The 20,000-nt window shown below is 39.1% G+C and overlaps 1 protein-coding gene across 2 annotated transcripts in view; it reads left to right on the forward strand.

Moving 5' to 3' along the window:
• LOC138015520 (calpain-15-like) overlaps nt 1–20,000 on the forward strand; it is a 52,152-nt gene that overhangs the window by 21,505 nt on the left and 10,647 nt on the right. The window contains exons 6-12 of one of the 2 annotated variants that reach the window (XM_068862583.1): nt 67–211; nt 7,333–7,414; nt 8,122–8,322; nt 9,051–9,203; nt 10,613–10,774; nt 12,103–12,272; nt 19,298–19,506. In XM_068862583.1, coding sequence (XP_068718684.1) covers nt 67–211; nt 7,333–7,414; nt 8,122–8,322; nt 9,051–9,203; nt 10,613–10,774; nt 12,103–12,272; nt 19,298–19,506 — 1,122 coding nt within the window. The remainder of the gene's footprint in view (nt 1–66; nt 212–7,332; nt 7,415–8,121; nt 8,323–9,050; nt 9,204–10,612; nt 10,775–12,102; nt 12,273–19,297; nt 19,507–20,000) is intronic. The other variant, XM_068862584.1, reaches the window with a different exon arrangement.

The following is a 20,000-nucleotide window of genomic DNA, read 5'->3' on the forward strand; positions in this document are numbered from 1 at the left end:
TCTTCCCTGCCTGCAACTACAAGAAGGGAGTTATGGTGATGCTTGTCGCACTCTTGTTTTTTTCAGGCTCGTAGGCGGCAACTTTGGGTACCACTGATTGAGAAAGCCATGGCAAAGCTTCATGGTTGTTACCAGGCTCTCAATGCTGGTCGCTGCATAGAGGGCTTGGCCACATTGACAGGTTCCCCTTGCGAAAGTTTCATGCTTCACGGTAAGCATCATCAAATATACACTCAAAGCATGTTATCATGCATGGTTATAATACTTAAGGTTTTAATTTATGTTACACCACAGTTTGGTTTACTGTATTTTGATATTGGGACTCTTCTACATTTGTAGGTGATAAACTTAATCTCTATGGTGTTCATTTTCTTCCTTTCTTGGAATGGTGTACAAGTTATCTCACCACAGAAATTTGGTCAGATACATTCTCCTTATTAGTTTTGTTTAGGTTTGCCTCCCTCCCCTCCCGAGGATAAATCAGTGGGTCATTGCTTTTCAAAACACAATGTACCGTACATGTAATTATTTATCAGCAATATTTCTTGTGTTTGGAGTATTTTTAATGGTGTCTATCATTTGAAATTACGCAATTGTTTCATATTCCCTCGACCATTTCACCTGATGATGTTTTAAATTTTGAAAGGGTTCAATTGGCGCAGTTGTGCCAGCAATTTTCCTTGAAAATCACCAAAGACAATGTTACTCTTTCGATCCAGGCAAAGTCAGTGTAATCAAATTTTGAAAATTCTAAAGTACCACAAAGCCATTAATCAAGTTGTCAAACAGTGTTGCAAAGTCTGTCATCAAATGTCATTTAACGTTTGGCATCTCTTTAAATTCGTGAATTACATGGCAAGGCCACTGAATGTCGAACTAATCAAGGTGACCACTTTAAGGTGGCTTATACAACACTTTTTCCGAAGAAAAAAGATCTAGATTTCGAATCTGTGAAATTTAAGCAACAGGACGTTTTTTCTGAAGTGTTGGACACAGCAATTGATGCAAAAATGTAATTTTACCAAACAAAAGAAATGCAAACTAGGAGAATATGGTAAATATAGTGACCGAGTTACTGGAGGGGAGACTGGAAAGTAGACACTTAAAAGGCCTTTTTCTCAAAACCTACAATCATAGACAAAACTGTTGGGAAGGTTACCACTTTTGATGTCTTCTTTGCTTCTCTCCCCACCCCCCTGATTCAATGTTGTGCAAAACTAAATGTTTTTCGTAGGAAATGGTAGTGTTACCTTCCAACATTGAATAGAGGGGAGGGGGCTTAATAACAGAAGGAGAAAGTGTTTTTTTGCGCCTTAAGAGAAGCGGGTTGAAATACAGCTCTGGTGGGGTTCATTTATATAACTTTCCCAACTACTTTTGTCTAGGATTGTCTGAAAATTCTGGCTGTGGCCGTCATTGGAAATACTACTTTTTTTGCTAGCATTCACAGTTTCGGTGAAAAAACAAACACAGTCATTGCTTATTTATATGTTTTTTGCCATGTTAGGATAAATTGTAGGCATTCACTTGGTTATAAATAGAGGAAATTTTAACTGTCATATCATTATCCTTTAGGATGTATTGTTGTATATGAAATTGTAGAGCAAATAAAATGATGACAATTCCTTCACGAATTAACAAAAAGGGGAGGATTCTAGATGATAGATAATGAAAGCAAAGTATATATTGTTAAAGTGGTGGAGTTCACGGACTAAACACTTAGAATGGCGGAGGTCAATTTCACTTTGCGAAGTCGAGAGCAGCGCCTTGTGTATCTTTTGACATATAGTAGAGCCGATTTGGAGAAAGTTCCCACTAGGGATGTATTTGCCGAAATGGTTTCGTTGGCTTGGATGGAAATGGCTGGTGTAAAAGTTATACAGTGGATTGTAGCACGTGAATTACACGCTGATACAGGTGCCTCGGAGAGCCATTCGCATTATCACATGGCATTGAAGCTTGAAAAACGCGCTCGTTGGCTGAACGTACGCAAGTTCTTGGACGACGGCTACGGCATCAAGGTCAATTTTAGTTCCAATCACAACACGTCCTATTCAGCGTACAAATACACAACAAAGGAAGATAGAGATTGTGTACACTCAGAGGGCCACCCAGACCTTCAAAACATATCTCCACCGAGAACTGAGAATGCTATTTCCAGGAATAAAAGAAAAGCAGCTTGCAGTGCTAGAGTTTCCAAGAAAAGAAAGCGCGGTATGTCCATGTACGAGGTGGCTCAGTTCATTCAGGCTAAGAATGTCAAATCACGGCTGCACCTAATGTCCATTGCGGCGTCACAAAATCGTGAAGGCAAAACGGATCTTGCTCAATTTATATGTAACAGGGGTGGAAAAGCAGTTGATGAATGCCTGGCTGTTGCACACAAATTGGCAACTGCAGAAGAGAAATTTGAACGCTCAAAGAAAACCCGCATCGAACTTCTGCACGACAACTATACAGGGGAATGCGTAGCTGAATGTAATGGCGAGTGGATGGGGCGGCAGTGCATCTCCTCACCAGAAATGAGATTAGCGTCAGCAGGGTTTTCAAATTGAAAAAAAGTAGCAGGAGGAAATTGTGAAGTAGCCGGAGCACAATCTCATCGTGATGACAGCAGCCTGCAGATGAATCAACGGAATAACGAAATATTGCCATAAAGCGGCTTCCGTTGATATATTTCCTTTTACATACATGAAGTATTATCATAACAACGTCAGCGGTCTTGTTTCCTTTCTACCTCGATTCGCTGCAATTCGCAGTTTCGTTTGTCTGAATTTCAAAACACTTGCGCTGTTGAAGGCTTTTTTTGTTATGACTTCTTTCAGTCTTTTCTTGAAAATACATTTGGTGCAGTCAAGACCATAATGAGTAACATTTCACGAGAAAGACTGCCTTCTCATTCAACACGCGGATGCCGCTACAGCTACAGATACTGTGGTCGTTTCAGCCTCGGCATATTGTTTTATCGTCACTTTCAGAACAGTGAACTGCAACAACACGTAATATTTGTTAACTCTTATTCCTAAAATTATTGTTACCTATTTCTCTTCGAGACTTCTCCGCACTTGACAGAAAAGACAACATCGTTTGCTGCCTCCGCTTCATGTTGCAACTTTCACGTGAGAACAAATCTGCTGCTGCGCCGATACATGCACGTTCAAATGAGAGTCCGTGAACACGAGCAGACTTTCCCGCTAAAAAAAGCTCTCGCTTCGAAGATCAAAAGGTATATGTAATAGCCGCACTGTTCATCAGTCCGCATTCATTTATTTCCTCGAAAAAATCAGATTATGATTTGGTGAAACAGAATTGTGTAGTTAGTAAAATTTGGAATACGAAAAGTACCCGACGCAAATGCTTGAAGTAGCCGGTGACTTGCGCCGGGCGCCGGCTAAATTTGAAAACCCTGCGTCAGTGTTTTCGCTCAAGCGGTCTTCACATTGTTAGAGAAAGGAAGGGGGAAGTACCGTAATATTTTTATTCACGGTGTTGCAAATTGCGGTAAGAGCTTCATGCTCTCCCCACTGAAGGCCATATACGGCACGTTTTGCAACCCCGCAACGGGAACTTTTGCCTGGGTAGGGGCGGAAGAGGCTGAGATAATTATGTTGAATGATTTTCACTGGAAACCATCCATTATAGTCTGGGCTGACTTGCTGCTGTTGTTAGAGGGAGATATAGTTCATTTACCCGCTCCAAAAAATTTCTCCAAACGCGACATTGAGCTAAGCAAAGATACACCCATCTTCGCAACATCAGATGCGCCAATTGTTTTCATAAAGGGAGGAAGTGTTTGCCACGCGAACACCGAAATGATGAATGTAAGGTGGCGATTTTTCCATTTCTGGAGACAAATTCCACCATCAGAACAACTCCAGTTGACGCCATGTGGTCACTGTTTTTCTAAACTTATTTTAGATAACATCAACGGAGATACGTCCTCGACTTAGAGTCATGTTTCTATTGTATTGGCTTATCTTATTTTGATCACCCGCGTCGATCACTTACAGTTCACATTACTCCCAACATGACTCCCAACATTACTCCTTTTTCAAAGCCGAAAAGAATGCCTTTCAAGCCAAGCTACAGATAAAATATATAAACTGCAGTGTAAAGGGCTTTAAAGGAAATTGTAATAGGACGTTTCATGGCCATTTTAGCTTTATTTTAGGTAAATCACATTACTCCATAAAGAGGGCTTAAATTGAAATAACAGATCTAATTAACTTTATGAATACATGGTTTCAATGGAGTAATGTTGAAAATAAGGAGTTTCAATACCTTTTGTCCATAATAAGAGAGACATCGTACGTATTCCAATATGCTTCACATATAACTACGTTATTGTTGCAAAATATCACATTCATTGGGTACATATCTCGTATTTTCTGATGGAGTAATGTCATGGAGTAATGTTCAAATACGTGTGGATTACCTTTCCCAAAATAGGACAATGATTGACAGTCCATCCTACTAGCGCCAGTAATCACTTTCAATTTACTTCTGTAATGTGACTTAAAAATGAACGTGCCAATTTGAAAATTGTGTTCTACATGTACAGGATAAATTGACTAAGGTATCTTACCAATTACATGCTATCTAATGCTTAGTTCTCCGACCCTTGCCTTGAATGATTAATTTAATTCTTGTGGGCATACTTTCTATTGTCCTATCAATAACAGCAGTATCCATCTCATTAAGATTGCGAAAAACTCTCCTTCGAAAGTCCTCAAATGATTCTTTGTTAATGCTTCTTTCAATGGCTTCATTATCTAGGGAGTATTTTACAAGGTGCAAAATTGATTCACATGGGTTCGGGTCCGGCGAACGAGAAGGTATCTTACAAAATTCACATTCAATTTCTCTTAAAGCATTCATTGCTAATTTGCTTACCTGGCTTGGATCGTTATCCATAACGAAGAGACGCTTATACCATCTCGTTTTGGTCCTGCACGTCCAAAACATAGATTAAAATGTTACCTAATGAAATTAGCAAAGAATTGACCATTCATCTTTTCATAGGGCTCGTTGAGAATCACACCTTTTCCATGAGCTATTGCCACCATTACGTGGAGGCGTTTTCCTCCGGCTAAATCTTTCGAACCTCACTTTTTCGGCGCCAAACTCTTGCCTTTGGAGTCATGCTGCACTCATCGGGTTCGTTTTGTATACAAAGGACACACCATCCAAGTAGAAAGCTACTTCTTTGATCCAAAAGAGTGGATTATCTCTTTCCCAGCGTTCCATTTTCCTTGCATAGTGAAGACGCTCTTTTTTGTCACTTTCTTTCAATAGTCCTTTTTTTCGAGACTGTAAGAACCAGAACCCCATCTCATTTAAGCATCGGGAATACGAACTAATACTTGCGTTTTCCAGACTTAATCCACTATAAGAAACCAATCTCCTAACAGTAACCGCGAGGCCTTGCCGCCTTAGTTTCTTTCAGATTTCTTTTCAACAAGCACTTCATGCGGTGAGAAATCTTTCTTGGGCGACCGCTTTTCCTTGTCTGACACGGCTGTTTTCTCGTACAAAATGTTTCTTTGCAAATTCGTTGGGCGGATGAAACTGAAATGTGGCATTTCTCGGCAATAGACCTTTTCGGCTTGTACATTTTGTTTTCCCAATACAGATCATGTGATAATACTCCGGAGGTTTGGTCTTTTGTTTTGTTCATTAAAATGAGGGCATGCACTCGGGCCACATTCTCGGTGTAGAAATATTGAAAGTGCTCTCTTCTCTGGTGATATTCTGCCTTTAAATACCATTTCAAAAGCAAGTGATTCAAAATCATTACTTTATGCACAAGCAAAAATCTGCTATATAGGTAACTAATTTCTAGGCGTTGAGAAACGCATTATTCGAGAAGTTTCATAACTGATGTCACAGTCGTTATGAACGCGTACACGCTACAGTACGCGTGCAACTAAGAAAATTCCCTTCTTTCTAGAAAAACTGAAACCTCAGTGAACCTCCTTTTTACTGTGACCGTTTATATGTTGTTCCTATATCTTTCACGTATTTCAAATATTTTATATACTTATAGTAAAAAACTTACACTTGGGTAATTGACACAAGGACAGTTATACAGAACGTTTAATATCATGCTTGAGTGAATGCTCCCGGGCCATTTCTTGCTATATTGATTAAAATAAATCAGTTTTGGGCATTCTTTCAACGTCTTCCAAAAAAGTAAGCTTTCTTTTAACGGATATGAAACATCAAACAACAAAAATATATTTTTTATGTCATTTTTTAGTTAACATGTTCCCAATCGAATGGGTTTTGGAGTAACGCTATGGGGTGTCACGTCAGTCCGAAATCCAAATCATAAATCAATGATTTTAAGCAAAATTCGGTAATGTGCATTTTTGTTTATGTATTGGAAAGTACATTACAAGAACATTTCCAGAATGAGAAATGTAAGCCGCATGTTAAATACTGCGAAAGTTATAAGCCTTCAAAGTAGATTTCCTACTCTCATACAATCATAGACAAAACTGTTGGGAAGGTTACCACTTTTGACGTCTTCTTTGCTTCTCTCCCCACCCCCCTGATTCAATGTTGTGCAAAACTAAATGCTTTTCGTAGGAAATTGTAGTGTTACCTTCCAACATTGAATAGAGGGGAGGGGGGCTTAATAACAGAAGGAGAAAGTTTTTTTGCACCTTAACAGAAGCGGGTTGAAATACAGCTCTGGTGGGGTTCATTTATATAACTTTCCCAACTACTTTTGTCTAGGATTGTAGCTGTACGACCAGGGTTAAAATTTTCGGAATTAGCATACGATATAAAGACAAAACAGTTGTACTGTCAACATTTTCTCACTAGATCTATCAAACAGCGTTTCAGTTATTATCCCAAGAGACGAAAATCAACGTTTTTGCCATTTGTGAGAAACCAGTCTGACAGATTAAACTATCTATTTCTATATATGATTATTATTTTATCACTTAGGAAATCCTGAAATCTTAAGGTGAGGTCGTACGGCTAGTTTTTGAGAAAAAAGGCCTTTGAAATGCCCCCCTTCCCCCCCCCCCCCCCCCCCCCCCTTTCTAGGAGCTCGGTCACCATATTTAGCTTTTTCCCCTGATTTGCATTTATTTGTTAGGAAAAATTACATTTTACATAAATTGCAGTGACTAACACTTCAGAAGGGACACCCTGCTGCGTTAATTTCACAGATTTCAAAATCTTGATGTTTTTCTTCGGAAAACTGTAGTAAGCCACCTTAAAGTAAAATAATTTGCGGCAGGCTGTTGTGCGAATCAGGTAAGAATATTATTGTCAACGACCATGATAAGATGCAATTTTATTTCTATTTTTGCACAGCGGCTCGAAACCCAGCAAATGATTCAGAGGTTATAGACAAGGACATGATCTGGGCACAGTTACTTAGCTGCAGAACTGCTGGGTATGCCATAGAGCATCAAGACAGTAGAATGCGAAACAGTCGTATTCTTTGCCTTGGATTGATGATTTTACGCTATAGCTGATTTCTATTTGAAATAGCTTGAACGAGTAGGAAAGCGGGGCAAGACCATGATGCGACGATACTTGGTCGGCGGCGCCGTGGCACATTTGCTGTCCCGTAGTAACCCTTTGACTCCCAATCGGCCATACTTAGTATCTGACTCTGTCTAACGCCAGACGATTTACTCCATTAATTAATGGATACGTAGTGGAATGAAATCGACTGTTCGCAATCTACTCTACTACCTACTGACCAATTATATTTGGCTTTGCAATTTTCCTCAATCCCATTCCTCCCACTGTTTATCAGCACCATTGTACCTGTAGCCACAAATTTTTCACTTTTTTTGTTTGTTTCTCAAATCTATTTTGTTTCCGAGTAGCTGTGGTTTGGTTTTTCGTTCCATTTGTTTCCTCTTTGTAATACTGCTCTTGTTGCATAACCTACATAGTTTTGTTTGTTCGTTTTCTCAAGTTTTGTCTTGTTTGTATGTAAAGTCGACCATGTTTATATGTCATCAAATAGTTTTCTGCATGTCAATCCGGATTGCCGCACAGGTGTTGTTGAATGTTATATTTTCGTCATTGCATCTTTTGAATTTCTGTTGGTTTTCTGTTGAAAGGTTTTCTGTATTTCATTTCGTATAGATTTATTCAAGTACACGAAAAAGGCGAATTTCAAACTTTAGCGGTACCTTTCACTCATGTCTTAACATATGCCAGGTTTCTGATGGGGGCGTCTTGTGGGGGAGATACAGAACCAGATGAAGAACCTGCTTATACTGTGGTTGGTCTTCAAACTCACCATGCCTACTCAGTGCTCGATGTTAAGGATGTTCATGGTATTAGGTACATGTACACTTTTCTTTTTAAAGATAATTTCTGATGATTCTCAGAACATCCATGAAAGCACTCGTACGTATTTTGGGCAATCATCCTTTTTCGCCATGAGTTTTCAATTTCCACGTCAACCCTTACATCTGAAATAAAGGAATGATGATCCTCCCATTTGACTGGACAATTGCTGCACTTATCATTGAGAAGCCCGTGAAAAGCCAGGTTCTTCCACAGGATTCGAAGCTATGGCCTTGGCCGTATTAGTGCTTTTGCAAAGTCAGCCAAGAAACGTAACACCAGTCGATAGCAGGTCAAATTGTTGGGCATGTGTTCCTCTGAAAGGATTCTTTGAAATGAAAGATGATTAAAAGCATCAGCTTCCTTTAAGCCATTTACGAACAATTATTTAAAATTGTGTGTGAATTGAAAGTGTTAGTGTTGTTGTTTTTTCTATTATCCGCACTTTATTTTCTTTCCTTCCTTTGGGTTATAGCTTGGAAAGTTACTTCTTGTAGTTATTGCCATTTTGAAATAAATTATCGCCAGATACAGTACAAAGCAGAAATCCACTATTCCTATACATGGTAGGGTTCAAGGCGTCTTATCGATATCAACATCGAAAGAGATAAAACTGTAGTGTGTTAACATATTCCAAGACGTCAAGCCTCGATTTACTGCTGTATTGCATATTACCGTTTAACAGTATCAGCATTTCTTCACTTACATACATTGTTCTATAGGCTGCTTCGTCTTCGCAATCCCTGGGGTCGCTTTTCATGGACAGGCGATTGGTCTGACGCATCTCCTCTGTGGACCCCTGAGCTGCGATATGAACTCATGGCCCTTGGGTCTGAGGAAGGAGTATTTTGGTTGTCCCTTGAGGACTTCATGAAGTGAGTGTGGCGGGAACAGGTCTGATCTTTTGTATATGGAAAGGATTGGTTGTAAAGTTAATTGCATCAATCAAATCATTATATCCGTACGGTACATCAGAACGCAATGCAAGAAATAATAGGAAGAGTTACGTTTTTACAAACGCATTTACAAACGTCCATATGGGGTACAAAACTAGCACTTTACATTACACTCTAATCATTTAAGTCTGTTGAAATATAAGGTGCTACACGGCCAACGTTTGTGAAAACGTAACCCTTCCTTGTACTTGTACATGTTCATCGCCGTGACTTTAACATCTTGAGTTCCCACGGCCTGCTCCTGTCTGACCTTGTAGCTCAGTCGGTAGAGCAGCGGTGATCTCACCTGGTCAGAGATTTTCTCTGTCCTTGTGTGGGCCCATTTCCATCAGTAGGGCTAACACACATGGTTCATATGGGGTACAAAAGTAGCACTTTACATTACACTCTATTCAGTTAAGTCTGCAAGAAATAATAGTTTACTTTCTTCATTCATTTTGGTAATAGAGCGTTTGTGTATGACGTCACGGCGGCCATGTTGGTGTCCCTAACTAAACCTCCGGGAATTGAGCTATATTATCATGCAAACGTTTTCTTTTGTTTCGGTGGAAAAGCAAGGTTACTGATCACCTGAGTGAAAACGCTGTACACTGTAAGGGCTCTTGTGTCCCCCCTGAGTTTTTTTTTTTACTCGAAGGAAGGTTGCTGACAGTTTTTCATCACTGCTCAAGGCCTCTGCCATAAACATTGTCTTCCGAAGTATACAAACATTATCTGCAATGGATTACATCAATAGCTTGAAAAAAAGACCTCAAACAAATATTTCCTGGTTTTCTATTGTTTGTTGAAAAGGAAACTGGGCAAAAAGAAAAGAAACTGTCTTGGCAGGGCTCGAAATTAACGAAAAAATCCAGTCGCATTTTGCGACAAGATACGAAAATTTAGTCGCAATTTCGCAAATTTTAGTCGCAAAATGGTCGCGCTGCATTGTGTTGTCAGCGGTTTAGCAGAAAAATATGAGCCCGTACTTGTGTGAAAAGAAACTGCTGAAAATGGCGAATGATCGAAGGAATGGAGCTTTGCACGTAACATCGCAGCTAAATTACTATACAATTACGCTACCTTCAGAGAAAATTCACAGCAAGAAACAAAATAATTTTGTCATTTATTTATTTATTTGTTTATTTTATCAAAAGTAGCAGCAAAGTGGCAACTGCTAACCCTTTTGTTTCGAAAGAACGAAGGTGACAACAAGTCGCAAATTTGCGACTTCTCCAGATATTTTAGTCGCAAAGGGAAAAATTTAGTCGCAAATGCGACTGTATTGGTCGCAATTTCGAGCCCTGCTTGGCCAAATCCCTCACAATCCATTTCTTTTTTGTTTATAGGTACTTTGACAGTGTAGATGTCTGTAAAATCAGAGATGATTGGGCAGAGGCTCGTGTAAATGGCTGTTTCCCAGCTTTTGCTGGTTCACCAGCTAAAGTCGCTTTGGTGACTGTGTTTTCTACCACTGAAGTTGATTTGTGTTTATGTCAAGAAGGAACGAGGTGTGTCTTGTGCTAAAAGAATAACCTATTTCTTAATCAGTATCAGTAATACCAATAACTAGAAGTTGCAAATGGCAAGTCAATTGCTGCGAGTAGATGCTGGGCAAACAGGCAAGTAATAGTGTTGGATATGATAACGACCGTCATGGCCAGGCAAACCCTTTTACGGCCAAGAGCAACTGTATTGGCGATAAAAGCAATAGAAGTTTTCAAGGTCACTAGCTCGAACTGCTCAATTAATCCAATTCACGACTTTTGAAACAAGACTATAGCCCTAACCTTAAGACTAAATTTGGCTTGGAAGATGGGATCCCTTTGTCACCATACTCTTGACAACTTGATGTCGATTTGAGGAAATTTCCTTAGTCACTATGATTTTGCACATGCCCTATAATACCCATAACATAATTCCAATGCGTGCGCTGTCGCTAGGACCTCATGCATGGAAAGTGCAAGGTAAGAGTTCGTATTGGAAAAAAAAAGACATGCCAAATTCATCTTTATATGTTGCTGGAAGCATTCACAAAGGTCACGTACGATTTAGTGACATTTTGCGGGCAAGACAACGTGCATAAATTAGTTTTTCAACTATGTTACATTGTACACTGTATGTGCTCAGAGTTTTTCGACCGAATACTGGACTTGCTCCATCGAAATCGGATTTTTTTGCTGAAGGAGGTCAACTTTACCTCGGTGCCCTTGAAAATAGATCCACTCTTGTTTTATTGTAACTACTTTACATTTTACTATATTTTATTGTTATATAGCTGGAGTTTTTCCTGCTACAGCGCGCCCATTCATTGGCTAGTTCATGGTCACATGGCATTTAACAATGAAACTGTTTACCGCCAAATGCCATGAGCGGGCAACATTGCGAAAACTATTACGTCAAACGGGGAACAGTTCACTGTTACCTGCCAAATGTTGACCGCTGTTGCACGTGATCAGAGCGTGCAGTTGAAGGTGGCCTGATGTTGTCGCTGGAATCTGGGCGCTTCTTTCAAAATGTTTGACCCATTTGTTTTGCTATATAACAAATCAGTTAATGACTGGTCCCTCAGGAAACAGTTCATTTTGTTTCCCTCGAATCTCAATGTTTCCCTCGGCTGCGCCTCGGGGAAACATTGAGATTCTCGGGAAACAAAATGAACTGTTTCCCGAGGGACCAGTCATTAAGTGTTTATTATTGCCCTGCATATACGTGTAAACGAGGAAGTAAATATTTAGGGATCCAATCTTCATGATTTTACTGAGGCAACAGCAATAGCTCGTACCACAAAAATGACTTTTAATTTTTAAAAAGGTTTAAGGACTACTTTATTTGATAGGGGAATGGCTGAAAGTGTGAAGTCACTTCTTGACCTGTCAATCATCGTATGTCGCACTTCATCGGGCACGTCCAGTCCTAGGCCACTCTCACTAGTCTTTCATAGTAAGCGTCAAGTAAAGAGCAATGTCTCATGTAATGCCATCTTGGAAGAAGGAACTTACATGATTGGTATGTATACACAGCTTGAAAAATGAAGATACTCGTGGGCCTGGTTGTTCAAAAGCCGTTTAACGCTAAGTCCAGATTAAGAATTAACCGAGGAGTTCATTTCTGTGCTCCCAAATGTTGTTAAACGCTGATTTTCGGAAAAATGTTAGTTGAGAGGAAGCCATTCTTAAAAACCAAAAATTAGCTAAAGAAACTTTCACCCAAAAGTTGAAAAAAGGAAACCAAAAGTTTACGCCAATCCTGGATTAAGTTAATCGACTTTCGAACAACCGGGCCCTCGATTACGAACTTGGGTTGCTAGAATTTTTTCTCAAGCTACCATTTCACGGGAAAAACCCTCGGTGGGAGACATTTTCCTGTGATTTTAGACCCTGAAAACTTACAGAACTGAACAAAGAGACAATCTCTGAATGCTGAAGGGCTATAAACATCATGAGTGTTTCAGTTGGATGCCAGCCTACTCTATTAACCAGAGAAGGCAACATTGGTAGAAATCGGCCCTTGGCACCTTGTTCTAGCAGCTGTATTAGGAAGTACATAGTTAGTAGAGACAATTAGCATCACGTTTACGTGAAACAGGAAACAACTGGTGGTTCCTTGTCATAAACTGAAAGCAAATTGAGCTGATTATCGTTTTTCTAAAGCGTAACTTGTCTCCCTCTTTTAAGAAGTTACGTGACGCTCACAGACAAGAAGTGAGCTTTATAGACATTACAAACAATTTTCTAATGACATCTTATTTAACGGTATACATGGTTCAATCAACAACATGATGACAACTTTTAAACTTTTGGCATTTGTAATTGTGCATAACCTTGACTTTTACGTGCAGCGAGTTCCAGCGCCAAAAAAAATAGTGTGGTTGCAGGGCTTTGTGGACGCATCGTCGATTACTCCGCCCTAGTTCTTGACTTGTTGATTTAATATTACTATTAGCCATGTCTAATGTGACAGTAGGCTCTTAAAAAAAAGGAAAATGACAGCCTCAAGGATCAAATCGGTGCCCTTAAGCGCAATTCGAAGAGCTGCAGCAGTCCATCAAACGACACGATCCGCAAGCCTCCAGTAATGGCGGCGAACAACCTTCTCGTTCCATCACAGACTCTGAGTCCCTAAACACCTTGGAATTTTATGGAAAATGATACGACTGTCTACGAACAGAATCTTCAATTAAGCTTAAACAGCATTGGTCATTCTTAAATTTGATGTCGTCTTGAGTCAAAAAGATCGGAGATTTTCATTCAGCAACTACAAAGGTATAGTTTCCTGTACAATATCAAGATTATTGGTCTTCCATAAAACTGTTGCAGAAAGCTGTTGCTATTGAGATTTCCAAGCAAGACATCGATATAGCCCACCGTGTTCCTACTAGAAATGCCACCTCTGGCCCTTGAGCAGCTGTTTGCAAATTCATGAGAAGAATTATGAAAGAACAAGTTATGAATGCAAGAAAGGAAGCTTGAAAAGTGTTGGCCGCTTCGATCACATTACCGTCCTCTGAACTACTCCTTGGAAAACGTCAGGCTATCTGACAACCATACACTGCAGCTTCAGTAACTCTTGGTAGATACTCAAAAGAGAAATGGCTTCAAGTTCTGCTGGTCCAACAACTTTATCATTTATCTGCAGCAAACCGAAGACTCTCCCCCTCCCCCCCCTCCCCCCGATTCAAAGGAAGTGCCACTATTATGGCAGTCGAGTCGCATAGGGGACCTTTCTTTCCCTTTTATTTGTATTTTATAGTTTTTTTTGTCACAAGTCTGTCGCACATGCACACACAATAGCGTTACGACTAACATATGTGTTAGAATATTGATCAAGAGAGATTCAAATGCACGTTTCAATATGTTTTAGTCACTTTGATAATAGTTCCTTTAACCTAGCACTCTACGAGTTATCCCATGGCCCTCTAAACTTCGGTGGTAATCGTCTTTAATCGCTCTTATTGAATCCTATAGAACAACCTGAGTTATCTAACTCACTTTTCAGTCATCTAAACCCTGACTTCAATTTTATTGGTAGTCTACCCTCAAGTAGTTGCATGGTTGAGGATGATCTAAATACATTGTGTTAAGGTGGCTCAAACCAGTTTCAACGCTTCCAAGTGACGCTCTTATTAGAAGGATCGGCACCACAACGTTGTATTATGTATTAGCAATATTGTGGTACCAAGTGAAACACAGATTATTGCTGCAGTCATTATTGTGATGTAATGTGTCACCGTGGCAACGGGCAAGCCCTGTAAAAACGCGCTTTATTTTGTCTTTAGTTGCGTATATCTCAAAAACGACCTCTGTGATCCCAATTTTTTATTTCTGAAAAGTAATAAGGGCAATATAAAACTTTCTGCAAAGTTCTGCCTTGCAGATTCAGAGCCACCTTAATTCTGTTATTTTTTTTTTTTGTTAAAGGTGGCTCTGAATCCGCTGGACAGAATTTGTTTAAACTTTGCCGAAAGTTTCATTGTGGCCTTCTAATCACGTTTCAGCAATAAAAAAGTGGGCTCACCTAGTTCGTTTTTGAGATATGAGCAACTAAATCCAAAATTAGGGGTGTTTTTGCTGGGCTTTGCCTTCGCCGAGATAATTTATTACATCACAATAATGATCACATCTTGTTTGGAAATAATCGATGTTTCGTATGGCTCTGAATCCGCTGGACAGAATTTGTTTAAACTTTGCCGAAAGTTTCGTTGTGGCCTTCTAATCACGTTTCAGCAATAAAAAAGTGGGCTCACCTAGTTCGTTTTTGAGATGAGCAACTAAATCCAAAATTAGGAGTGTTTTTGCCGGGCTTTGCCTTTGCCTAGATAATTTATTACATCACAATAATGATCACATCTTGTTTGGAAATAATCGAGTTTTCATATGGTACCATAACATTGCTGTTACGTGATACAGTGTTGAAGCGTCATTCGATCAAAAGAGAGTGTCTGCTAAGTGTTGAAACCCTTTCGAGCCTCCTTAAACGATAAAAACTGTAACGATAAAAATTGTAGCTACGATTATTTCATTAAAATGCTTGGCCTCGGTGTTTGACGACGACTATGGATAAAACCATTTAACAAAATTGTTTCGCCTCATAAGTTGCGGCACTTTTAATGTTAAGTTCTTTTGGATGGGTTAGTGTTTTCATGCTGGATTAAGGGGTATTAAAAAAGGTTATTGGTTACACGTTTCCTGGCGCTTTCCGTAAAACATTGCTAATTGACACTCTTGTGAGAAACTAGTTTCTAACTTAAGGTTCCACTTGCTTTTTAGTATCCATGATTAAAGCATGTTTTCTCCTAGTGTCATGAATTTGGTTTGGAGCAGATGTTTGAGAAACGTGTTTGGCACGCCAGGCCAACTACGTTTCTCATTAAGAATATTTTCGTACGTTTTTCGGTGTTAGTCACCGTTGTTTCTGGTCTTACCACTTGTGTGTTATTCGAGAATGTTATTTTTCCGTATTTCCTAGATATAACTCGCCTTCACTTCTTCTCTGGTTTCTCTGGCCTGTCATTGCAGTTCCAGGTCGGATTCATGACAGATAAGCTGTTCTCTTTCATGTGCGGTTTCCTTTTATGTATAAATCAAAGGCTTTTACGCAGGTTTATTATGGTAAATTGGTACAAGTGGGAATCGTACGGCTGCCCTGGCAAAGCACTTTTGCCGCCTGCGTTTGATAATTTATGTATCGGGCCGAGCCTTAAGCCCGTCCGCCTCTCCGTGTAGTCCTTTGTTTAACTTCTGTTATGTAACAACCTCAGACGTCGATTTTCTCTGTGAATCCACTATTAGGTACGGTTTTTATTCTGCAATTTTTTTCCTTATACTTCTTTTTATATTTATGTTTCCTGAATTGCACCGACTTTTTCTTCCCGCAAGTATGAGAGAATCTGGCCTAAAAACGATTTTGTAAAGGAAAAAGCTTAAAGTTAATGATGTTAACGTGGTACTGACGTGTTACTGACGCCGATTGACACGAGCTTGACAGGGCAGGTTCTGGTAGCTGTAAAAGAAAACTTTTTAGCCTAGTTAAAGGGATTCTATCAGTCAGCCTGTGTGAGAACACTGTAGGTCAAGTTCCCGAAATAAACACAGAGGGTCAACGAATTTAGTGTTGAAGGTATTTCCCTTCTCCCCCAGGAAGTTTTCTTTCAACAATTGTAATCGAGTGGCTTCCTTATTAAGCGACAAAACAAATTTCTCCTTTATGCACTTAAATTTGCGTAGCTTGCTAAAACATATTGACCAATAGACCTTTTTCGCTTGTACATTTTGTTTTCCCAGGTCATGCGATAATACTCAGGAGGTTTGGTCCCTTTTCATTAAAAAGTGCATGCAGACATATTCGTGCTTGCATGCACTCTTTTAGATGAACAAAACAAAGGACCAAACCTCCTGAGTATTATCACATGACCTGTATTGGAAACAAAATGTACAAGCGAAAAAGGTCTATTGAATTAATGCTTAGAAGTTAAATAAAAAAACCATTATCTGTGATGAGTTTTTCAGAAACGTGGCTGGCAAATTGCATTGCAGATCTGGTTGACATCACTGGTTATAATTTTGTCTCAAACCGTCACAAATCAAAAACAGGCGGCGTAATAGGCAGTTATTTGCCAAACGACCTTCAATATAAACTCCTTAAAAAATGCAAATTGTCAGATCTGGAGACAATCAAGTATTTTTTCGTGGAAATTACAGTTCCCTATGGGAAAAAAAATCATTACTGGATGTGTGTATAGGTCATCGAATCAAAATACTGCCTTCATTTGTTCACACGTTATTTTTGCATGCATTTATTCCTCAAATCTCCAATCCAACGTGCCTCACCTCTTACTCTGCAACTCTAATCAATAATATATTCACTAACAATCTTTCACAAAGTGTTTTAAGTGGTATTGTCCTAAACGATTTATCTGATTAGGTACCGGTTTTCGCTTATTTTTCTGGCAAAACCTTGACGCGCGATGGAGAAAATAAAGTACTTACTTACTTACTGGCAAAAATCTGCATAAATTAACCAAAAACGTTTCAAACACAAACTGGTCCTCATTTCTTGATGAAGATCCCAATGTGGCTTATAATATCTTTGTAAATGAATACTCCAGAGTGCCTGCTTCCCTTTAAAGGTCATGAAGGGCAAGCTACCAAACAAGTACAGCTCTTCTTGGCTCTGCCCTTGACTTTTGAAATCTATCAATAAGAAAATCAGATTATACAAAAAATTCACCAGATTTCTTAGATCATCCAGTTAGTGTACATGTACGTCTAAAACCCACAAAAATAAACTGAACCATTTAATTCGTATTGCAAAACGTAAATACTATGATACTAAGTTAGAGAGCGTCAAAGATGACCTTTGAACGACATGGAAATTGCTTAACGAGGTTATGAATCAGCATAAATCAAATCACCTTTCCTTCCATCATTTAAATGTGAGGGTAAAATGATAACAGATCCTGTGGAACTTGCAGATAAATTTTGTAAATACTTTACTAATATGGGATGTAAATTCTTCTTTTCTTGGTGATAGTGATCATCCTCCTGTTACCCTTAAACCTACCGACACCAGCGAACTGGAAAGCATTTGTGGCATGTTTGCCTCGAGTACAGCTCCGGGGTTTGACAATATTTCAACGTGTGTAATTAAACACTCATTTCACTTGATTTTTGCACCTTTGGCAAATATCATAAATTTCTTTTTACAAAAAGGCATTTTCCCTGATAAACTGAAAATTGCTAAAGTGATTCCTGTTTATTATAGCAGACGATCCTAGTCTTCTTCTACTCTATAGACCTATTTCAAAGCTGCCCAACTTTTCAATTTTTTTTCAAAACGTAATGCACAATCGCCCTACAGAATTTGTAAAGCAATTTAATGTATTATACCGCTTTCAGTTTGTATTTCGAAAAAAACCATTCAAGGTCCCATGCTCAAATCCATCTAATAAATAGAATCTCTTCGGCAATTGACCAACGTGAAACTACTGTAGGCGTTTTCTTAGATCTCTCCAAAGCTTTGGACACTCTTGACCATTTTCGAATTCTCACGGCTGGACTGGATCTAGCATGGAATGGAGGCTAATGCGGGCAAATCTTTTCAAATGCAAACTAATTTGCCCGCATTAGCCTCAACTTCATGCTAGGTCCAGTCCAACCGTTAAAATACAAAACTGGCCTATTCAAGTTGCAGCACTGTGGTATCTGTGATGTAGCTCTGCAGTGGATAAAAAGCTACTTTTCTTGCGGCCAACAATTCGTTCAAAGCAACCAAACGTGTTGAGTTCAGACCATAAAGTATAGAGTTCCTCAAGGATCTATCTTATGTTCTTTGTTCTTTATATTGTTCATAAATGATCTTCCTAAAGCTTCCAATTTAATAGAGCCTCTACACGAGTATCGTTTTTTTCTCACTGTAATCCCAACTACTTGAAGAATTTGCTAAATAGTGAATTTCAAAATGTTGACGTTTGGTTAAGATGTAACAACTGAAGCTTTCAATTAACATCAATAAGTAACTCATGTTATTTTTTTTTCCGAGTCAGAAGAAATTCAACCACAGTTGCTCTCTCTCTTTCGGAGGTCAATCTCCAATACAAAGCAATGTAACTAAATTTCTTGGGGTGTATCTAGATGAACATCTTACATGGAATATCATATAAACGTTGTATGTAAACAAATCGCTAAATCAATTGTACTTTATTCAGGACGCGTTTTTACTTATCTTTAAGACCACTATTTACAAAAGCGAGCTGTGCGAGCAATCACAAATCCATACTATTTCCTGCTTTGGTTGTGGCCAGAGTATGTGTTCCTGGCGCTGACCAAAAAAACGCAGACTCAAAAGGAAGCCAAAATGGTTTCACAACAAACGAGGTACAGCCAGGTCCGCATATTTTTCCATAAGAAAGAGGTCTTTTCAAAGTATGATTTACCTCTTTATATTTGGGTTCCATATGACATACGGCATTCAATTGACTTTAAAGGAATTAACACGCTTGTTTCACGTTCTCATTTTTCAATCCTTTTCTTTAGTTTGTTCAGCTTTCAATCATTGGCAATCATTCGAAGCACAGAGAAACGAAGTGGCTGGAGCATCTTTCGTCAATGAGGACATTTTTCCAAATTATGTTCTGGCAGTTCATAGCTCACGCCCTGTGATGTTGGAACAAGTGGTCATGCCCCAGTTTTGTTTAGCTGATACCTTTCTATTGCTGGCTACGAAGTACGGGAAACGACATGAGGTGACGATAGTAAATAGTAAGACATTTCTGAGTTCAGCTCACTCTCCTTTTCATTCAAGTCGAGTCCGCTAGATACTGTCAGCTCTTGAAGACAAAATCCATATCCCCACGCAGTCATGTAATGTTCTGTTTAGTAGATACTGATGAAATGTCCAGATTAAAAACAACTTGTTTTCTTCATTAATTATTTTTCGAAATAGCGAAAAAGTGGTCACCAACCGCTAAAGCACGCACTTTACTGTAACATGAAACGAGCTTAAACATCAAAGTTATGAAAAACAAAATAATCATGATTTTTTCAAATTGATGCACCAAAATGTTGATGTGCTAGAGAACACAATAGACCGGATACATAAATGGCGGCCAAAAATATATTCTTTTGTTTATGTGCTAATTAGCCTCACTAGCCTCGTTTGCATGGACAAAATACAATTGGAAGCTTGCTTGAGAGCGAGGCTAGTGAGTCTCATTAGCACATAAACAAAAGAATACAT

This window comes from Montipora capricornis, chromosome 9 (genome assembly GCF_036669925.1).
Source record: "Montipora capricornis isolate CH-2021 chromosome 9, ASM3666992v2, whole genome shotgun sequence".
Taxonomy (NCBI): domain Eukaryota; kingdom Metazoa; phylum Cnidaria; class Anthozoa; order Scleractinia; family Acroporidae; genus Montipora; species Montipora capricornis.